The following is a 20,383-nucleotide window of genomic DNA, read 5'->3' as shown; positions in this document are numbered from 1 at the left end:
AACATATCCAGAACTTGACTAAAGTGAAACTAAAAGAAAGAACAGAGTAGAAGGTTATTTAGAACAAGTACTATGTATGTGTATACCTAGATGCACTGTTATCCCGCCGGTCACTATTGTTGCCGTCAACATGTTTACTCATTCTATGACCACACTGAACAACGTTCAGTAATTGCAAATGCCTATATCAATACTAGACACCTTAAAAATGATGTGTACCAAAAATCTTTGTCCCATCTTAATGTTAACATACTTTACTAACCTTTGTTTGGGAGCATTGATGCAGCCATCGTCTTCTCATGGTGCAACCAGGAAGTAAACAGCTCTGGTCATGTGAAAATGTACAATAAACATGTGACACTGCACATATTTCATTGAGACCCTTTATTATTTCAATATATGCTGGAAATGCATTGATATATCATTCAATAAAATTTTTGAGCCTTATAACTGGAAACATTTTTTACGGTCACTATTGTGACTGATGGGATTAAATAGGTTAAAGTTCCATCAAAACATTCTCATTATCAACGGTGTTTTAATTGACTGATCTTAATCTCTATAGGATTGTTGATTCATTTCAAACAATACCCTCCTCTAGATCTTGTCTTCCCTTTTTGGGGACATCTCTGAGAGAGAAAAGCTCTCTCTCTCTCTCTCTCTCACACACACACACACACACACACACACACACACACACACACACACACACACACACACACACACACACACACACACACACACACACACACACACACACACACACACACACACACACACACACACACACACACACACACACACACACACACACACACACACACCCAAAACGTATCTCAGCCATCTGGACATGTTTTGATTATGTCTTTAAGTGTTGCTGTGAGTGTGATATTGCAACCTACTACAATTAGAAAGCTGAAGATGTTGTTTTTCCAAAGAGTTCCTACTAAATTAGTTATATGTAATTATATGTATTAGTCCACCATTGTTGATTTTACATTAACACAATAAAAGCTATTTACTGTCAAAGTTGACTGTGCGTTCTTCAATTAAAAACTGATGATTATTCTGTTCCTAAATACAGAACACTTGAATGGGTCAGTTCTATCACAGTAGAGACACAAACATGAGTGTATTCGTTTTATTAAGACCAAGGCAGTGTCCATGAAAGTTCAGTAGGCCTATGTACAGTATCTGTTGTGAAAATGGTTTTCAAAACATAGCCTAAGAGCAGCCTAAAACTGATATTAGTGCCACACACGAAACGTATCTGTCTCAGCCATCTGGACATGTTTTTATTATGTCTTGTTGCTGTGAGTGTGATATTGCAACATACGTGCACAATTAGAAAGCTGAAGATGTTATTGTTCCAAAGCAGGTATTCCCAAACTGGCATTCCCCAGGGGTACGCACAATGCCGTTGGGGGTGCGCCAAATAAAAATGTGATTCATATTTAAAAATAAATCAATAAAAAATTACATGTTTTTTTCTTCACATTTTCAAACAGTACATTTATCTTTTCCAACGGGGCTATTGTGGTGGTTAATTTCTGTATTACCAAATGAGGAGTGAGACAAACTTCACACACCAGTCAGAGTTATACTTAAACTACATCTTTAATAATAAGAGCTTTGCAATAGCACTGACTTTCAACGGTTCCCTATTTCTAATGAACCGTTGAGAGTGACAACACAAAAGTACAAAGATCAATTATAGCCAAGATACACCCCTCTCAATTTACATGACAAACAACAGCTACATAGAATGGTCACAAGGTTAAGATTAGTATGAAAGATATCTATAATACATAGCAGACAGCATCTGCTATGTCAACAGTTTTCATTGTATAGACCAGTGTCTGGCCCTCCTACTCCAAACTGGAACCGTCTCTTCCTGATACGGTATAGAACAAAAACACCAACTCATCCAATGGCATAACTCAATTGTCAACTCTAGATACTCCCATCTAAAGTAAAACCCCTTCTTGACCCCACTCCTGGACAAGCTCACAGAGGGGAGTGAGCCTCTAGGTCATACACTATCCCAAGATAAGTGCAACATCAGAGGGGACATACAATGGTTCCATATACTGTCATACACCTCCCCCCAATGCCAAAGGAGGGAGTGACTTGTGCACAGACATTGTGGAGACAAGTAATTGGTTCCCCATTAATCACGCCATCCCTTCACATGGTTTAAGAATAGGTAAAGACACATTCACATATGAAGACAATGTTCCATCCTGTCCTCTTCCCTTTCTGATATTCTGCATAGCACCAGAGACATGTAAAAGACAAGTCTGACCTCTCTCCTCTCTGGGCCCCAAGTGACTGAGCCCCAGCTGAGGGAAGAAGTGCAACTGCCAACACCAGAGTCCAAAGGGATACATTCTAATAGCAAGTATATCACATAAGCATATTATGCAGATAAGACATCTTAATTATATATGTCCAACTAATTCTGGTTCATCCGCCACACTATACATTTTGGTGAGGTATTTTTCTATCCCGAGTAACCTCGTTTCACTGCCAAAAATAATATTCAATCATCTAGTGTACAGCAAAATAACAACATAATGTCAAATACAGGTAGCCTAGTCAAATAATGAACATCAAATCACATTAATGTAATGGCCGTCATTAGAATTAGACCAAGGTGCAGCGGAGGATGTGTTCATCTTCAGGAATTTATTACAGAAAGAACATGTTAGACAAAAAACAAGAAACCGACAGCCAAACTGTCCTGTCAGGTGCAAACACTAAACAGAAACAATTACCCACAAAACCCAAAGGAAAAACATGCTCCTTATGTGTGACTCCCAATCAGCAACAACGAGCTTCAGTTGTGCCTGATTGGGAGCCACACATGGCCCAAAACAAAGAAATACAAAAACATAGAGAAAGGAACATAGAACGCCCACCCAATATAACACCCTGGCCTAACCAAAATAAAGAACAAAAAACCCCTCTCTTTGGCCAGGGCGTTACAATTAACCATTACTCTCTTGCGGGAAACCTTCACTCTTGCACAGACATTTAGAAACAAAACATGCCAATTTGAAAAATAAGCCACAGGAGTTTTTTGAGCGAGAATAAAGACGACTTTCGAGTAGTAAGACATGTATAAAAGTAACAGATACCATTAATAAGAAGGGGCTTGTCACGTCCTGACCATAGTAAGAGGTTATTTTCTATGGTAGAGTAGGTCAGGGCGTGACAGGGGGTGTTTTGTGTTTTTCTATGTTTTGTATTTCTATGTTTAAGTTCTAGTTTTTCTATTTCTATGTTGTTGTTTTTTGGGTTGATCTCCAATTGGAGGCAGCTGGTCCTCGTTGTCTCTAATTGGAGATCATATTTAAGTAGGCATTTTTCTTCCTGGGTTTTGTGGGTTATTATATTTTGAGTAGTGTTTGTTTCTCTCTGCGTCACGGTTTGTTGTTTTGTCATATTCAGTTATTTGTGTATTGCAAAGTTTCACGGATTTAATAAAATGTGGAACTACAACCACGCTGCACTTTGGTCCGCTCCTTTCGACAGTCGTGACAGGGCTAGAAGTGTCTTATATGGTGAGCTACCGAGTGGCTAGGACAGGCAAGCCCCATACTATTATGGAGGTCTTAATTCTTCCTGCTGCCGCGGATATGGCTGGGACAATGCTGGGGGAAAGGCCCCAAAAATTATACAGACAATGTCTTCATCAAACAACACTCATGATGCATCAGTGACATGGCAGGAAATGTTTTGAAACAATTTCTGCTTCACATACAAGCCAGTGAATTATACGCGTTACAGCTGGTTGAGTCAACAGATGTAGGGCCTGGCACAGCGCCTGGTATATGTCCGTTACGTTTATGGGGGGTCAATTAAGGAAGACATCCTCTTCTGCAAACCACTGGAAACCAGGACAACATGACAGGATATTTTTATAGTACTGGACAGCTTTGTGATATCAAATGGACTTTGGTGGTCAAGATGTGTTGGTATCTGTACTGATGGCGTAAAAGCCATGACAGGGAGACAAAGTGGAGCGGTAACGCGCGTGCAAGCAGTTGTCCCGACGCCACTTGGGGACACTGCAGCATCTACCAAGAGGCTCTTGCTGCCAAGGGAATGCCTGATAGCTTGAAAGATGTTTTGGACACTACAGTGAAAACTTTGTTAAAGCAAGGCTCCTGAACTCTCGTGTATTTTCTCCATTATGCAATGATATTGGCAGCGACCATGTAACACTACAGAAGTGCGCTGTTTATCAAGGGGAAAAGTATTGACATGTTTTTTTTTAATTGAGAGACAAGCTTAAAGTTTTCTTTACTGACCATAATTTTCACTTGTCTGACTGCTTGCATGTTGACGAGTTTCTCACACGACTAGCCTATCTGGGTGATCTTTTTTCTCACCTGAATGATCTGAATCTAGGATTACAGGGACTCTCCACAACTATATTCAATGTGCAGGACAAAACTGAGCCTATGATTAAGAAGTTGGAGCTCTTTTCTGTCTGTATTAACAAGGACAACACACAGGTATTTCCATCATTGTATGATTTTTTGTGTGCAAATGAACTCAAGCTTACGGACAATGTCAAATGTGATGTAGCGAAGCACCTGAGTGAGCTGGGTGCACAATTACGCAGGTACTTTCCCGAAACGGACGACACAAACAACTGGATTCATTAACCCTTTCATGCCCTGCCTCCAGTTCACTTACTGATATCTGAACAAGAGAGCCTCATCGAAATTGCAACAAGCGGTTCTGTGAAAATTGAATTTAATCAGAAGCCACTGCCAGATTTCTGGATAGGGCTGCGCTTAGAGTTTCTTGCCTTGTCAAATCGCGCTGTTAAGACACTGATGCCCTTTGCAACCAGGTACCTATGTGAGAGTGGATTCTCGGCCCTCACTAGTATGAAAACTAAATACAGGCACAGACTGTGTGTGGAAAATGATTTAAGACTAAGACTCTCCAATACAAACCAACATTGCAGAGTTATGTGCATCCTTTCAAGCACACCCTTCTCATTAACCTGTGGGGAGTTATTCACAATTTTTGATGAACAAATATGGTTTTATATGTAAGATGGCTAAATAAAGAGCAAAATTATTGATTATTATAATATTATTATTGGTGCCCTGGTCCTATAAGAGCTTTTTGTCACTTCCCATGAACCGGGTTGTGACAAAAACCCACTCATTCTTATGTTTAATAAATGTATCATATAGTGTGTGTGTGTGTGTGTGTGTGGCAGGATTACAATGATGGCAAAAACCAACATTTGAGAATACACTGACCCTTGTGCTAGAGGGGGTACGCAGCTGGAGGTTGAATGTTTGAAGGGGTACGGGACTATAAAAAGTTTGGGAACCACTGTTCCAAAGAGTTCCTACTAAATTAGTTATAATATGTAATTATATGTATTAGTCCACCATTGTTGATTTGACATTAGCACAATGAAAGCTATTTACTCTCAAAGTCGACTGTGCGTTCTTCAATTAAAACCTGATAATCTTTCTGTTCCTAAATACAGAACACTTGAATGGGTCAGTTCTATCACAGTAGAGACATAAACATGAGTGTATTCATTTTATTAAGACCACATGCAGTGTCAGGCAGTGTCCATGAAAGTTCAGTAGGCCTATGTACAGTATCTGTTGTGAAAATGGTTTTCTAAACATAGCCTAAGAGCAGCCTAAAACTGATATTAGGACACACACGAAACGTATCTGTCTCAGCCATCTGGACATGTTTTGATTATGTCTTTAAGTGTTGCTGTGAGTGTTATATTGCAACATACATTACCACTCTATGGTTAGGGTTAATGTACACACACACACACACACACACACACACACACACACACACACACACACACACACACACACACACACACACACACACACACACACACACACACACACACACACACACACACACACACACACACACACACACACACACACACACACACACAGTGCTGTGTGGTCTTTTATAAGGGTGTGGAGGCTGACGCCCAACTGTCTTACCGGTTTCAGCCCTAACAACTGTTACCAAGGCCGAGCCTACCACATGGATCTGAACTAAACACTCAAGTTAAACTCTAACTACACACACACAATATCATTGCAAGGTGTGTGTGAGGTGTAGCTTGTGACGCTGCTCTGTAGCTTTCCAAAAGAGGACTTAGATGTGTATATGTGTGTGCGTGTAACTCATTACAGAGAGAGCGAGAGATAAAAGAAGGAGAGGCTAATGAGATCAGGTTGTTATTTTCCACAGTAGCAGGAAGCTGTGAAAGCTGACAGACATGTTTTACTCTCTCAGTCACACACACACATACACACAAGACCAGAATTAGGATCAGAGGTTACAGTTTATTTGGCTCATTTGTTTTGGTGCATCAACCAACCAGACCAGTGTGAAATGGCATGGATGTTATAAAAGTCACTGTAATCTAACAGAGATCTAAATATACTGTAAAAATGACTACAACTCACCAAAAACCTGGTCACAAATAAAAATCAGCTTTATAAAAGAGTCAGACTTCAAGGCGTTTTCAAATTGGGTAGAGAGAGAGAGTAAGAAGGAGAGAGTGTGAGAGGGAGAGAGAGAGAGCGGGAGAGAGAGAGAGTAAGAAGGAGAGAGTGTGAGAGGGAGAGAGAGAGAGCGGGAGAGAGAGAGAGTAAGAAGGAGAGAGAGTGTGAGAGGGAGGGAGGGAGAGAGAGAGAGGGAGAGAGTAAGAAGGAGAGAGAGTGTGAGAGGGAGAGAGAGAGAGAGGGAGAGAGTAAGAAGGAGAGAGAGTGTGAGAGGGAGAGAGAGAGAGCGGGAGAGAGAGAGAGTAAGGAGAGAGTGTGAGAGGGAGGGAGGGAGAGAGAGAGAGGGAGAGAGTAAGAAGGAGAGAGAGTGTGAGAGGGAGAGAGAGAGAGTAAGAAGGAGAGAGAGTGTGAGAGGGAGAGAGAGAGAGCGGGAGAGAGAGAGAGTAAGGAGAGAGAGTGTGAGAGGGAGGGAGAGAGAGAGGGAAAGAGTAAGAAGGAGATAGTGTGAGAGGGAGAGAGAGAGAGTAAGAAGGAGATAGTGTGAGAGGGAGAGAGAGAGAGTAAGAAGGAGAGAGAGTGTGAGAGGGAGAGAGAGAGAGCGGGAGAGAGAGAGAGTAAGGAGAGAGAGTGTGAGAGGGAGGGAGAGAGAGAGGGAAAGAGTAAGAAGGAGATAGTGTGAGAGGGAGAGAGAGAGAGTAAGAAGGAGATAGTGTGAGAGGGAGAGAGAGAGAGTAAGAAGGAGATAGTGTGAGAGGGAGAGAGAGAGAGTAAGAAGGAGATAGTGTGAGAGGGAGAGAGAGAGAGTAAGAAGGAGAGAGAGTGTGAGAGGGAGATCAAGAGAAAGAGGGGTTCTTGTACTCTACTGGAGCGACCAAGCTGCTCCTCTATTTCAAAGAACGGGAGAACCACGCTCACCACAGACCACAGCCTGCAATATCATTGGGAACTTGTCAAAATGTACTGATTTAATTGGCTATTGCTAAGGAATGGTATAGTTTGAGTGGCTTTGCTATAGGGAGTTGTCTTAGGACCGCCCCTGGTCCTTCAAATGTTATTTTGGTAGAAATGTGATCACAATACAATATTATTACAATCATTAATATAATATATGTTGCTTACATTGTCATGCCATTATTTCATCAATAGTTTAATTTAAATCATTGAGCAGTTGTGGTAATTGAAAGTCTGTTCATATTACAAAAACATTTTTTATGACACCTCTAGACTACTATTCATAGATCTCTTAATTCATCATCAATCACAAATGTGTTATGTTTATTTCACTTCCTGAACCAGTTCCTCGCAGGGCCAATCAGTGAAGTGACATCACCATGATGGTTTAGGAGTGTCGACCTGAGCACTGGACATATTCCATGTTAGAGAGGATCAGCCTGAGAAAGGCACTGCACAGATTTGCTAACCTAGATCACTTCATGAGTAGATGTTTAGGATACAGGGTGATTCTGCGCAGCACCGTCCTCAGGCTGATCCCCTGGATCACCAGGTGTAGCAGATCCTTGTTACAGAGGTTAGGGGATCTAAAGTACTCGTTGGCAGTGGGTTGGCAGCTGCAAGCTCTCAGGCCGACCTTTCTCAACAAGTAAACAAAAGTCATGTGACTAGGAATGACATCATGCAACATTAAAAGGCATCGTCATGGTAATGATAACATCATCAGACGATCTCCCGTGACTTCCTGATGGCACAGCAGAGCAGCATGCTGAAGATCATCCCAAACACCTGGGGAATAGAATGGGAAATGCAGAATAAATTAAGAGTTCTCAATTGTAGGGAGGTTGTCCTTCAGCCTTTCTATCTGTATGTGAGTAATGGGTCATTGTGGGCTAACATGGTCTTCCGTTTCGCTGTGTGTGTGTGTGTCTCACCATGATGACTCCAATAGCGATGCCCACTCCTCCTATGATGTGCAGCTTGGAGTCAAACACTTCATCTATAGCATCAGGACAGCTCTGCAATAGACACACACACACCACACACACACACACACACACACACACACACACACACACACACACACACACACACACACACACACACACCAAGGGGCTGTAGACATTACACAAAGTGGAAGGAGGAACACCTGAACACAAACACAATCACAGATCAGGGTGTTACCTTGGTGATGAGGCTATCCAGCCCATCTCTTGGGGGACAGGTGTCTTTGGCAAAGTCCACAATGGAACCTGTTGGTCCGCAGCAGTCCAACTGTAACACACACAGGGTAGAATAGAATGGTACCTTATTTGTCCAATTGTTTTTATGTGGAAGGTATTTGTTTCTGCTCCCAACCCCCTAGACAATACACACACAAGCAAACACATTAACTACATTATTACCCCGGTCTGTATGAGGCGGAGTGTCTCTCTCAGTGTGTCCTGTGAAGTGTTCTGGTAGTTCTGATATGTCTCCAAGTAGAACTGAGTGATGTCATCAACCACCTGTAGAGGAAGGGTTGCAATGTGACAAAACGTAGGGAAAGGGTTTTAATGTAACAAAGAGAAGAACAGGGGAAGGGATTTAATGTAACACAGAACGGGGGATGTAACATGTTTTGGCACCTTGCTTTGGTTGGAGAACCCCCAGATTCCAGCGGCGACCTCGATGGCGAATATGATGAGGAGGAAGAAGAAGAACTACAAGAGAGAGATACGCATATAACCTTTGTGTGTGTATGTGCCCCCTGACACAAACCACTGCTGAGGAGGGATTTTGGAAAAGAGGATTAGAAATCGAAAGACAGAAAAAAGACAGAGAGACAGAGAGACAGAAAGACAGAGAGACCGAGATCTGGCCTTGAATCTGTTCTGTAACCAGTGATATACTGAAGTTACAGAGTATCAGACTATCAGCCCCAACAGTCAACAGTCCAACTGACTACAAAGAGAAAGATAAAGAGGGGAGGACAGGAGAGGAGAGAAGACAGGATAAGAGAAGACAGGAGAGGACAGGAGAGGAGAAGACAGGAGAGGATAGGAGAGGAGAGAAGACAGGATAAGAGAAGACAGGAGAGGACAGGAGAGGAGAAGACAGGAGAGGATAGGAGAGGAGAGAAGACAGGATAAGAGAAGACAGGAGAGGACAGGAGAGGAGAAGACAGGAGAGGATAGGAGAGGAGAGAAGACAGGATAAGAGAAGACAGGAGAGGACAGGAGAGGAGAAGACAGGAGAGGACAGGAGAGGAGAAGACAGGAGAGGACAGGAGAGGAGAGAAGACAGGATAAGAGAAGACAGGAGAGGACAGGAGAGGAGAAGACAGGAGAGGATAGGAGAGGAGGTATAGAGGTTAACTCACCAGCCCCAGCATAAACGGTGACTCCTGAATCGCTCCACAGCATCCCAGGAACCCAACAACCATCATGAATGACCCTGCAATTATGAGGATATACACACCTACACACAAACACGCACACACACACACCACCATCAGAGCACCTGCAGTGATATTTGATCATGTATGTGTGTGAATGCTTGTGTGTGTGCGCGGGTGTAAATGTGTGTGCGTTACCTGTGAAGAAGACATGGGGAGATTCTGCTCCTTCAAACAGCCCTCTGGTCTTTGGGTCAAACCTCAACCACAACCCTATAGCCAGCACTCCTGTACCTGCAAGCTAACACAGACACAAAATATTAGATATCATACACACACATACCTATCCCAGGGCAAGGAAAGCCAGGTGAACACACACACACACACACACACACACACACACACACACACACACACACACACACACACACACACACACACACACACACACACACAGCTAGCCTCTATCCTTCAATTCCTACAGTAGATACAGTGGATTCAGGAAGTATTCAGACCCCTTGACTTTTTCCACATTTTGTTACATTTACAGCCTTATTCTAAAATTGAATAAATCTTTTTTTCCCCTCATCAATCTACACACAATACCTCATAATGACAAAGGAAAAACAGGTTTTCAGAAATTAGTCACATGCGCCGAATACAACAGGTGTAGACTTTACAGTGAAATGCTTACTTACAAGCCCTTAGCCAACAATGCAGTTAAGAAAAAATAAATAAAAATAGAAATATAACAAATAATTAAGGAGAAACAATAAAATAACAGCAGCGAGGCTATATACAGGGGGTTCCGGTACAGAGGCTTCCGGTACAGAGTCAATGTGCAGGTTAGCCAAGGTAATTGAGGTAATATGTCCATGTAGGTAGAGGTAAAGTGACAATGCATGGATAATAAACAGAGGGGGGAGGGAACAATGCAAATAGTCCAGGTAGCTATTTGATTAACTGTTCAAGAGTCTTATGGCTTGGGGGCAGAAGCTGTTAAGAAGCCTTTTGACCTAGACTTGGTGCTCCGGTACCGCTTGCCATGCAGTAGCAGAGAAAACAGTCTATGACTAGGGTGGCTAGAGTCCTTGACAATTCTTTGGCCTTCCTCTGACATTGCCTGGTATAGAGGTCCTGGATGTCAGGAAGCTTGGCCCCAGTGATGTACTGGGCCGTACGCACTACCCTCAGTAGTGCTTTGCGGTCCGAGGCCGAGTAGTTGCCATACCAGGCAGTGATGCAACCAGTCAGGATGCTCTCGATGGTGCAGTTGTAGAATTTGAAGATCTGAGGACCCATGCCAAATACCCCCTTCTCCTGAGGGGGAACAGGCATTGTCGTGCACTCTTCACGACTTTCGTGGTGTGTTTGGACCATGATAGTTTGTTGGTGATGTGGCCACCAAGAAACTTAAAGCTCTCAACCTGCTCCACTACAGCCCCGTCAATGAGAATGGGGGCGTGTTCGGTCCTCCTTTTCCTGTAGTCCACAATCATCTCCTTTGTCTTGATCACGTTGAGGGAGAGGTTGTTATCCTGGCACAACACTGCCAGGTCTCTGACCTCCTCCCTATAGGCTCTCATCATTGTCAGTGATCAGGCCTACCACTGCTGTGCCATTGGCAAACTTAGTGATGGTGTTGGAGGCATGCTTCGCCATGCAGTCATGGGTGGACAGGGAGTACAGAGGGGACTAAGCACGTACCCCTGAGGGGCCCCTGTGTTGAGGATCAGTGTGGCAGATGTGTTGTTACCTACCCTTACCACCTGGGGGTGGCCCGTCAGGAAGTCCAGGATCCAGTTGAAGAGGGAGGTGTTTAGTCCAAGGGTCCTTAGCTTAGTGATGAGCTTTGAGGGTGCTATGGTGTTGAACGCTGAGCTGTAGTCAATGAATAGCATTCTCACGTAGGTGTTCCTTTTGTCCAGGTGGGAAAGGGCAGTGTAGAGTGCAAATGATTGATTTGATGATTAGAGATTGCATCATCTGTGGATCTGTTGGGGCGGTATGAAATTGGAGTGGGTCTAGAATTTCTAGGATAATTGTGTTGATGTGAGCCATGACCAGCCTTTCAAAGCACTTCATGGCTACAGACGTGAGTGCTACGGGTCTGTAGTCATTTAGGCAGGTTACCTTCGTGTTCTTGGGCACAGGCACTATCGTGGTCTGCTTGAAACATGTTGGTATTACAGAGGGAGGTGTCAGGGACAAGTTGAACATGTCAGTGAAGACACTTGCCAGTTGGTTAGCGCATGCTCGGAGTACACGTCCTGGTAATCCGTCTGGCCCTGCGGCCCTGTGAATGTTGACCTGCTTAAAGGTCTTACTCACATCGGCTACGGAGAGCGTGATCACACAGTCGTCCGGAACAGCTGACACTTTCATGCATGCTTCAGTGTTGCTTGCCTCGAAGCGAGCATACAGTGGCAAGAAAAGGTATGTGAACCCTTTGGAAATACCTGGATTTCTGCATAAATTGGTCATAACATTTGATCTGATCTGCATCAAGGTCACAACAATAGACAAACACAGTCTACTTAAACTTTTATGCCTTGCCTTTTTTCGAGGCAAGCAACACTGAGGCATGCATGAAAGCATCAGCTGTTCCGGACGACTGTGTGATCACGCTCTCCATAGCTGACGTGAGTAAGACCTTTAACCTCTCTAGGCTAGGGGGCGGTATTTTCACGTCCGGATGAAAAGCGTACCCAAAGTAAACTGCCTGCTACTCAGACACTCTGAAGTTTCTAAAACTGTTTGAATGATGTCTGTGAGTATAACAGAACTTATTTGGCAGGCGAAACCCTGAGGAAAAACCATCCAGGATTCTTTTTTTTGAGGTCACTCTCTTTTCAATGGGTTTTCTATGGGGATCTAGATTTCTAAGGCACTTGCTTGTAGTTCCTATCGCTTCCACTGGATGTCAACAGTCTTTACAAATTGGTTGATGTTTTCTGTTTGAGAAATGAAGAAGTAGGGCAGTTCAGAACGAGGGTCGAGTGAAGTGCACTGTTTGTTAGAGGCGCACGACCTGAAAGCTCGCTCTACATTGTTTTCATCCTGTATTGAACACAGTTTATCCCGTCTTAAATTTGATCGATTATTTACGTTAAAAAATACCTAAAGTTGTATTAGGAAAGTTGTTTGAAATGTTTGGACAAAGATTACAGGTAACTTATTAGAAATGTTGTAGTCATGTTGCATGAGTTGGAAGCGGTGTTTTTCCTGGATCAAACGCGCCAAATAAAAGGACATTTTGGATATATAACGACAGAATTAATCGAACAAAAGGACCATTTGTGATGTTTATGGGACATATTGGAGTGCCAACAGAAGAAGCTCGTCAAAGGTAATGCATGAATTATATCGTTATTTCTGAGTTTTGTGTCGCGCCTGGTGGGATGAAATATGATTGTCTGTGTTTGTTTGATGGGGTGCTGTCCTCAGATAATAGCATGGTTTGCTTTCGCCGTAAAGCCTTTTTGACACGGTGGCTGGATTAACAAGAAGTAAAGCTTTAATTTGGTGTATTGCACTTGTGATTGTATGAAAGTTAAATATTTCTAATAATTTAATGTGAATTTGGCGCTCTGCCATTTCACCGGATGTTGTCAAATCGATCCCGTTAACGGAATTTGATCCATAAGAAGTTTTAACAGGTCAACATTCACAAGGCTGCTGGGCCAGACGGATTATCAGGACGTGTGCATGTACTGACCAACTGGCAGGTGTCTTCACTGACATTTTCAACATGTCCCTGATTGAGTCTGTAATACCAACATGTTTCAAGCAGACTACCATTGTGCCTGTGCCCAAGAACATGAAGGCAACCTGCCTAAATGAGTACAGACCCGTAGCACTCACATCCGTAGCCATGAAGTGCTTTGAAAGGATGGTCATGGCTCACATCAACACCATTATCCAAGAAACCCTAGACCCACTCCAATTTGCGTTCCGCTCCAACAGATCCATAGATGATGCAATCTCAATTGCACTCCACACTGCCCTTTCCCACCTGGACAAAAGGAACACCTACGTGAGAATGCTATTCATTGACTACAGCTCAGCGTTCAACACCATAGTACCCTCAAAGCTCATCACTAAGCTAAGGATCCTGGGCCTAAACACCTCCCTCTGCAACTGGATCCTGGTCTTCCTGACGGGCCACCCCCAGGTGGTAAGGGTAGGTAGCAACACATCTGCCACGCTGATCCTCAACACTGGAGCCCCTCAGGGGTGCGTCCTCAGTCCCCTCCTGTACTCCCTGTTCACCCACGACTGTGTGGCCAGGCATGACTCCAACACCATCATTAAGTTTGCAGACGACACAGCAGTGGTAGGCCTGATCACTGACAATGATGAGACAGCCAATAGGGAGGAGGTCAGAGACCTGGCTGGGTGGTGTCAGAATAACAACCTATCCCTCAACGTAACTAAGATTAAGAAGATGATTGTGGACTACAGGAAAAGGAGGATCGAGCACGCCCCCATTCTCATCAACGGAGCTGTAGTGGAGCAGGTTCAGAGCTTCAAGTTCCTTGGTGTCCACATCACCAACAAACTAAAATGGTCCAAACACACCAAGACAGTCATGAAGAGGGCACGACGAAGCCTATTCCCCCTCAGGAAACTAAAAAGATTTGGCATGGGTCCTGAGATCCTCAAAAGGTTCTACAGCTGCAACATCAAGAGCATTCTGACTGGTTGCATCACTGCCTGGTACTGCAACTGCTCGGCCTCCAACCACAAGGAACTATAGAAGGTAGTGCGTACGGCCCAGTACATCACTGGGGCTAAGCTGCCTGCCATCCAGGACCTCTATACCAGGCAATGTCAGAGGAAGGCCCTAAAAATTGTCAAAGACCCCAGCCACCCCAGTCATAGACTGTTCTCTCTACTACCACATGGCAAGCACAACGGAGTGCCAAGTCTTGGACAAAAAGGCTTCTCAACAGTTTTTACCCCCAAGCGATAAGACTCCTGAACAGGTAATCAAATGGCTACCTGGACTATTTGCACTGTGTCCCCCCCCCCATCCCCAACCCCTCTTTTACGCTACTGCTACTCTCTGTTTATCATATATGCATAGTCACTCTAACTATATCTACATGTACATACTACCTCAATCAGCCGGACTAACCCGTGCCTTTATAAAGCCACGCTCCTGTTATAGACTCGTTACTGTTATTTTTCACTGTCTTTTTACTGTTGTTTTTATTTCTTTACTTACCTATTGTTCACCTAATACCTAGTATTTGTTTATTATTTTTAATTTTTTTTACTTACAAATTGCATTTCACTGTAAGGTCTACACCTGTTGTATTCGGCGCACATGACAAATAAACTTTGATTTGATACGATGATCAACCATATCAAACGCCTGCAGATCCAGCATTACCATTCCACAGATATTCCCCCAGTCAACTTCTTTCCTGATAAAGTCAGTTAAAAACAATATACATCTATCCGTGGAGTGGGACATTCTAAAACCAGACTGTAGTTCATATTAAAGATTATTCTTGCTGGTATATTCCTCAATCTTTCATACATTACTTTTTCAAGCAATTTAGACAGCACACTCAAATGGATACAGGTCTATAGTTTCCCTTGTCTGTTTTGCTGCCCTTCTTGTGGATAGGGATCACTCTAGTTTTATATACGTGGGGACTCTACCCTGCTCAATAGAGATGTTGGTTAAATGAGTGACACAAGGGACAATAAGTTTAGCTCCATCTCTTAAAAACCTCTCAGGGATATTGTCGAGGCCTGTAGCTTTAGAGCAGTTTAGTTAAGACAGTCTCTTGACAACTTCAGCCTGAGACACTGCTGTAAAGGAAAAGGCAATCACTTGGAGTAATAGCCCAAGACCTGACCCTTCCCTTACACTCCAGTACAACCAGGTAGCTTCTTAACAAAATTTGAGGCAACTGTTGTGAAAAAAGTTTTGAGATTGTCAGCTACCACTTCCTTGTCAAACGTGATTTCCACATTGACCTCAAGACCCAAGCTTTTGCAATTTGATTTCTGTTCATCACTATATCCCAACTGTTTCAGGGAGTGCAACAACTTCCTAGGGTTACTCCGATTCTCACCAATTTTGTCTTTAAAATAAAAAAATATGGCATCTTCAATCATCTGACTAGATTTGTATTTATTGTTGAGAGTATCAAGCCAGGAGCAGGTTGGTACATGCAACAGTTGCACTCGCACTCTTTCACGCTATATCCGTCTGTCTGTATGTCCCTGTCCCCCACACACATACACACACACATTCCTCAAACCGCCTCCTCAGTCTAATTATTAACTTTAGCCTCGATGGAGAATAGTGATCTGCTCCAGGGTGTGTGTATGTATGAGTGTATCAGCATTAGTGATGCACGGGTAAGTTTAGGGTCATGAAATATTGTGTGGCTGAAGGACAGGTGGTGGGGGGTGGGTTGAATAAAGCGAAAACAATGTATTCAAATCCATGAATGTATAATTATTGTGCAATTCCTATCTATAGTCTACATTGAGCCTCCAGTATTTATGCTGCAGTAGTTTATGTGTCGGGGGGCTAGGGTCAATCTGTTATATCTGGAGTATTTCTCCTGTCTTATCCGGTGTCCTGTGTGAATTTAAGTATGCTCTCTCTAATTCTCTCTCTTTCTCTCTTTCTCTCTTTCTCTTTCTTTCTTCCTTCCTTTCTCTCTCTCGGAGGACCTGAGCCATAGAACCATGCCTCAGGACTACCTGGCCTGATGACTCCTTGCTGTCCCCAGTCCACCTGGCCGTGCTGCTGCTCCAGTTTCAACTGTTCTGCCTGCGGCTATGGAACCCTGACCTATTCATCGGACGTGCTACCTGTCCCAGACCTGCTGTTTTCAACTTTCTAGAGACAGCAGGAGCGGAGAGATACTCTGAACGATCAGCTATTAAAAGCCAACTGACATTTACTCCTGAGGTGCTGACCTGTTGCACCCTCGACAACCACTGTGATTATTATTTGACCCTGCTGGTCATCTATGAACATTTGAACATCTTGGCCATGTTCTGTTATAATCTCCACCCGGCCCAGCCAAAAGAGGACTGCAAGGGTTTGAATCAAGATATATATATTTTTTTCATATACAAATGTTAGAATATTTCTGCCACTTTGACATTGGAGCATTTTGTGCCGATCGTTGACAAAAAATGACAATCAAGTACATTTTAATCCAATTTTGTAACACAAGAAAATGTGGAAAAAGTTAAGGAGTGTGAATACTTTCTGAAGGCACTGTAGGCCTAATATTAACTCCTGCAGAATAAAGTATTTATTGCAGTAAAATGATACACCAAATGTGTGGAGTGGAGAAATATGATTTCTATCTTTCAGCATCTTGAGAGAATGAATGTGTCATGCCCTGATTTGTTCACCTGTCCCAGTGATTGTCTCCACCCCCTCCAGGTGTCGCTTATTTTCCCCAGTGTATTTGTCCCTGTGTTTCCTGTCTCTCTGTGTCAGTTCGTCTTGTATGTTTAGTCAAGTCAACCAGCGTGGTTTTCCCCATACTCCTTTTCTATTCTCTTTTGCTAGTCCTCCCGGTTTTGACCTTGAATCTGCCTGCCCTTCGTTACCTATTGGACTCTGAACTGGTTTTGACTTTTTGCCTGTACACGACCATTCTCTTGCCTATCCCTTTTTGGATTAATAAATATTTTAAGACTCCAACCATCTGCCTCCTGGGTCTCGCCTTGTGCCTTGATAGAATGTGTGGTTAGGTACTGTCTGTGAAGGTGGTGGTGCTATCTTTATCAGCATCATAAAAGCAAATAGTAGTTCAACCACACAAAATATGCATCCAAGCCAAACTTAAATTTTATCAAAAACATGTCGGGTTTGTTTAAACAGCTTTTCATTTACTTAATCTGTAAAACTGATGTCATTTGGAAATTTTGCAAATCAAATCTTTCCCGTTTTCACTTTATCACATAGTTGGGCGGTTGCGGATGGGTTGTTAGCAGTTGGAAGTGGGTGCAGGTGAACAAACAGCTGACCTGTGCATCACTAGTGCTTGTTCTGCAGTGTGGATAACAAGTCTGATCAGACCAAACCTAACAGGGCCAAGTAAACTCAGTGAGTCTGTAGATTACTCATGCTTTGTTCTCCATTCGAAGAGAATGTAGGGTGTTCACTTGTCTTGGGCGGTATCCAGATTGTTATACCTTCATACCGACCTTATGCCATCCCGGGATATTCAGGAATACCGGTACTGAACACAAGGGGCGCTGTTCTCAAACCCCACTGACACTCTGTAATCCGAAAGTTAGCAATGCTAACAAGTACATGTAAAATCCCATAAAGAATGCTAACGAGCACATTGCAAACATTTCATACAGTTTCTGACCTAAACTATACAAGTAACTCAAAAATGCTAATCAGTTTGCTGCATGCACAAAACAAATAAAAGCCAGCAAGGCTCTTGATCCAGGAGGGGATTCTCTACTGTTACCAAACGAATGCTTGATTTTGGAAGAAGCTAAACACTTAGCTAGATAGCTAACTAGCTACTAAATTAGCAAAACTGCAGAGCATTTAGCACATTTTAGACAGTTACTTTGATAGTTATAAGATGTCTAGCTCGCAAACAATTAGTTGTGAATTCCATACTGTAATTAGATCACCTGGCTCATGCTGTACAACAGAGTGACTCACAAGGCTCCGGTCTCTGTTGTATGCTTGTAAACAAACACTAAGTGACATGTGACTGGGGACTACCATAAGCTTCATATTAACGTGACAGGTGAAATTAAGAATGCAATGTTCTTTATCTCCTAACGTATTGCACAAGTTGACTGCAGGTATTTACTTTAAAAGTATCTACAAATATTCAAATGTACAAAAAAACGTGTTGACAGTATTGAAAAACCATCCTGTGGCTTTTTCCAAATACCCCAGTATACGGTACACTGCACAAGCCTAGTGTTCACCCATAAAATGACTGTTTCATTCAATAGAACATTGTATCTGAAAAACAATAGTCCAAACCCTATGTAGTTCAAAAGTTACCAATGATTTACACATGGAATTGAGTGTGATTAGAGAGAATATAATGTTTTTATGGCCATGGTCAAAATGTGGTCGCTGCTAAATAGAACAGAACAGCTCTGACTTCGAACGTCAACTGACAAGCTAGCTAGTGGTTCATGTTCGCTTGTGATAACATGGGCTTTTTCTAAATGAAATCTGCAGAATACAAAACATAATTGAGCCTATATATATATATATATTATCCTTAAAAAAAAGCTAACAGACTGAATTCCAATATCTACCCTCCACGAAAAAAGTAGGTTCCAGTTTTCAGTTGCCAGTTGCCAAAATATGCAACCAAGAGCTACACGGTCTAAACTAGCAATGGTCACAATAAACTAATGCTCTTATTTAATCAACATTGTTAAGTACAAGCATATTAAGGTTGTAATATTGTAGAGAACAATCTAATAATTCATTGAATGTGATTAATGGGCTACCCTCTGTCTTTTGTTGTTCTGTTGAGAGTAGGCTATCATTACACCAGGAGCAGGTTGGTACATGCAACAGTTGCACTCAGTTATACTCTCTCACACTATATTCTATCCGTCCGTCTGTCTGTCTGTCCAATACTCAGACATAATTTACAAACGATGCATGTGTTTAGTGAGTCCGCCAGATCAGAGGCAGTAGGGATGACCACGTGTGTGAATTGGACACTTTTCCTGTCCTGCTAAGCATTTAAAATGTAATAAGTACTTTTGGGTGTCAAGGAAAAATTAGGGAGTAAAAAGTACATTATTTTCTTTAGGACTGTAGTAGAGTAAAAGTTGTAAAAAACATCAATAGTAAAGTACAGTACAGATACCCCAAAAAACTACTTAAGTAGTACTTTAATGTATTTCTAGTTAAGTACTTTACGCCACTGCACATACACACACTCAAGCTAAGTTAAGTAGACCTACCCAGAAGAAGAAGTTGAAGATAAACATGATGTACTTCACACACCTGATTCCTCCAAACACTGCCATGTTTCTAAAGTGATCTCTGTAAGAGAGCAGAACACTTCTCTCCTATTTCCCTAGACAGCCTCACAGAGAGTGAGAGAGACAAAGAGAGAGGATATAAAGAGAGCAAAAGAGCGATAGAAAGAGAAAGTAGTAGAGAGTATAAGTCACGCCCTGAAGTCACCTGATCAGAGAGGTAGAGGAGGGAGGGAGGGAGGGAGGGAGGGGGAGAAGAATGCAGACGACCTGGGTTCTACTCTGTAAGTGATTTAGTTGGTCTACTCTGTGATTTGATTGATTTGATTATTATAGTGTCGATGACCAGTCCACATGGGCTTATAAGACACTGTATTTGAATTAAGACACTGTACTCTGTGAGTGATTAAGATAGTCTGTTTAATCTAATTATACTGCTTGCACACAGTTAGGCCCACACTCTACAGACCACAGACAGGCTACCCTACACACACACACACACACACACACACACACACACACACACACACACACACACACACACACACAC

The 20,383-nt window shown here is 42.7% G+C and overlaps 1 protein-coding gene across 2 annotated transcripts in view; it reads right to left on the bottom strand.

Annotated features, from left to right (window-relative positions):
* Positions 1 to 7,656: 7,656 nt before the first annotated feature.
* Positions 7,657 to 20,383, bottom strand: part of LOC115197252 (CD9 antigen) — a 15,190-nt gene continuing 2,463 nt past the window's right edge. The window contains exons 1-8 of one of the 2 annotated variants that reach the window (XM_029758620.1): positions 19,816 to 19,989; positions 10,057 to 10,159; positions 9,844 to 9,941; positions 9,110 to 9,184; positions 8,888 to 8,989; positions 8,667 to 8,756; positions 8,417 to 8,500; positions 7,657 to 8,270 (exon numbers count right to left, since the gene is read on the bottom strand). In XM_029758620.1, the coding sequence (XP_029614480.1) occupies positions 8,205 to 8,270; positions 8,417 to 8,500; positions 8,667 to 8,756; positions 8,888 to 8,989; positions 9,110 to 9,184; positions 9,844 to 9,941; positions 10,057 to 10,159; positions 19,816 to 19,881 (684 nt within the window). In that variant the 5' untranslated portion in view covers positions 19,882 to 19,989 and the 3' untranslated portion in view covers positions 7,657 to 8,204. Of the gene's footprint in view, positions 8,271 to 8,416; positions 8,501 to 8,666; positions 8,757 to 8,887; positions 8,990 to 9,109; positions 9,185 to 9,843; positions 9,942 to 10,056; positions 10,160 to 19,815; positions 19,990 to 20,383 lie in introns of those variants that run through there. The other variant, XM_029758619.1, reaches the window with a different exon arrangement.

Source organism: Salmo trutta, chromosome 7 (genome assembly GCF_901001165.1).
Source record: "Salmo trutta chromosome 7, fSalTru1.1, whole genome shotgun sequence".
NCBI classification, from domain to species: Eukaryota; Metazoa; Chordata; class Actinopteri; order Salmoniformes; family Salmonidae; genus Salmo; species Salmo trutta.
The sequence above is the reverse complement of the archived record's forward strand: the minus strand, read 5'-3'. Positions and strand labels throughout refer to the sequence as shown.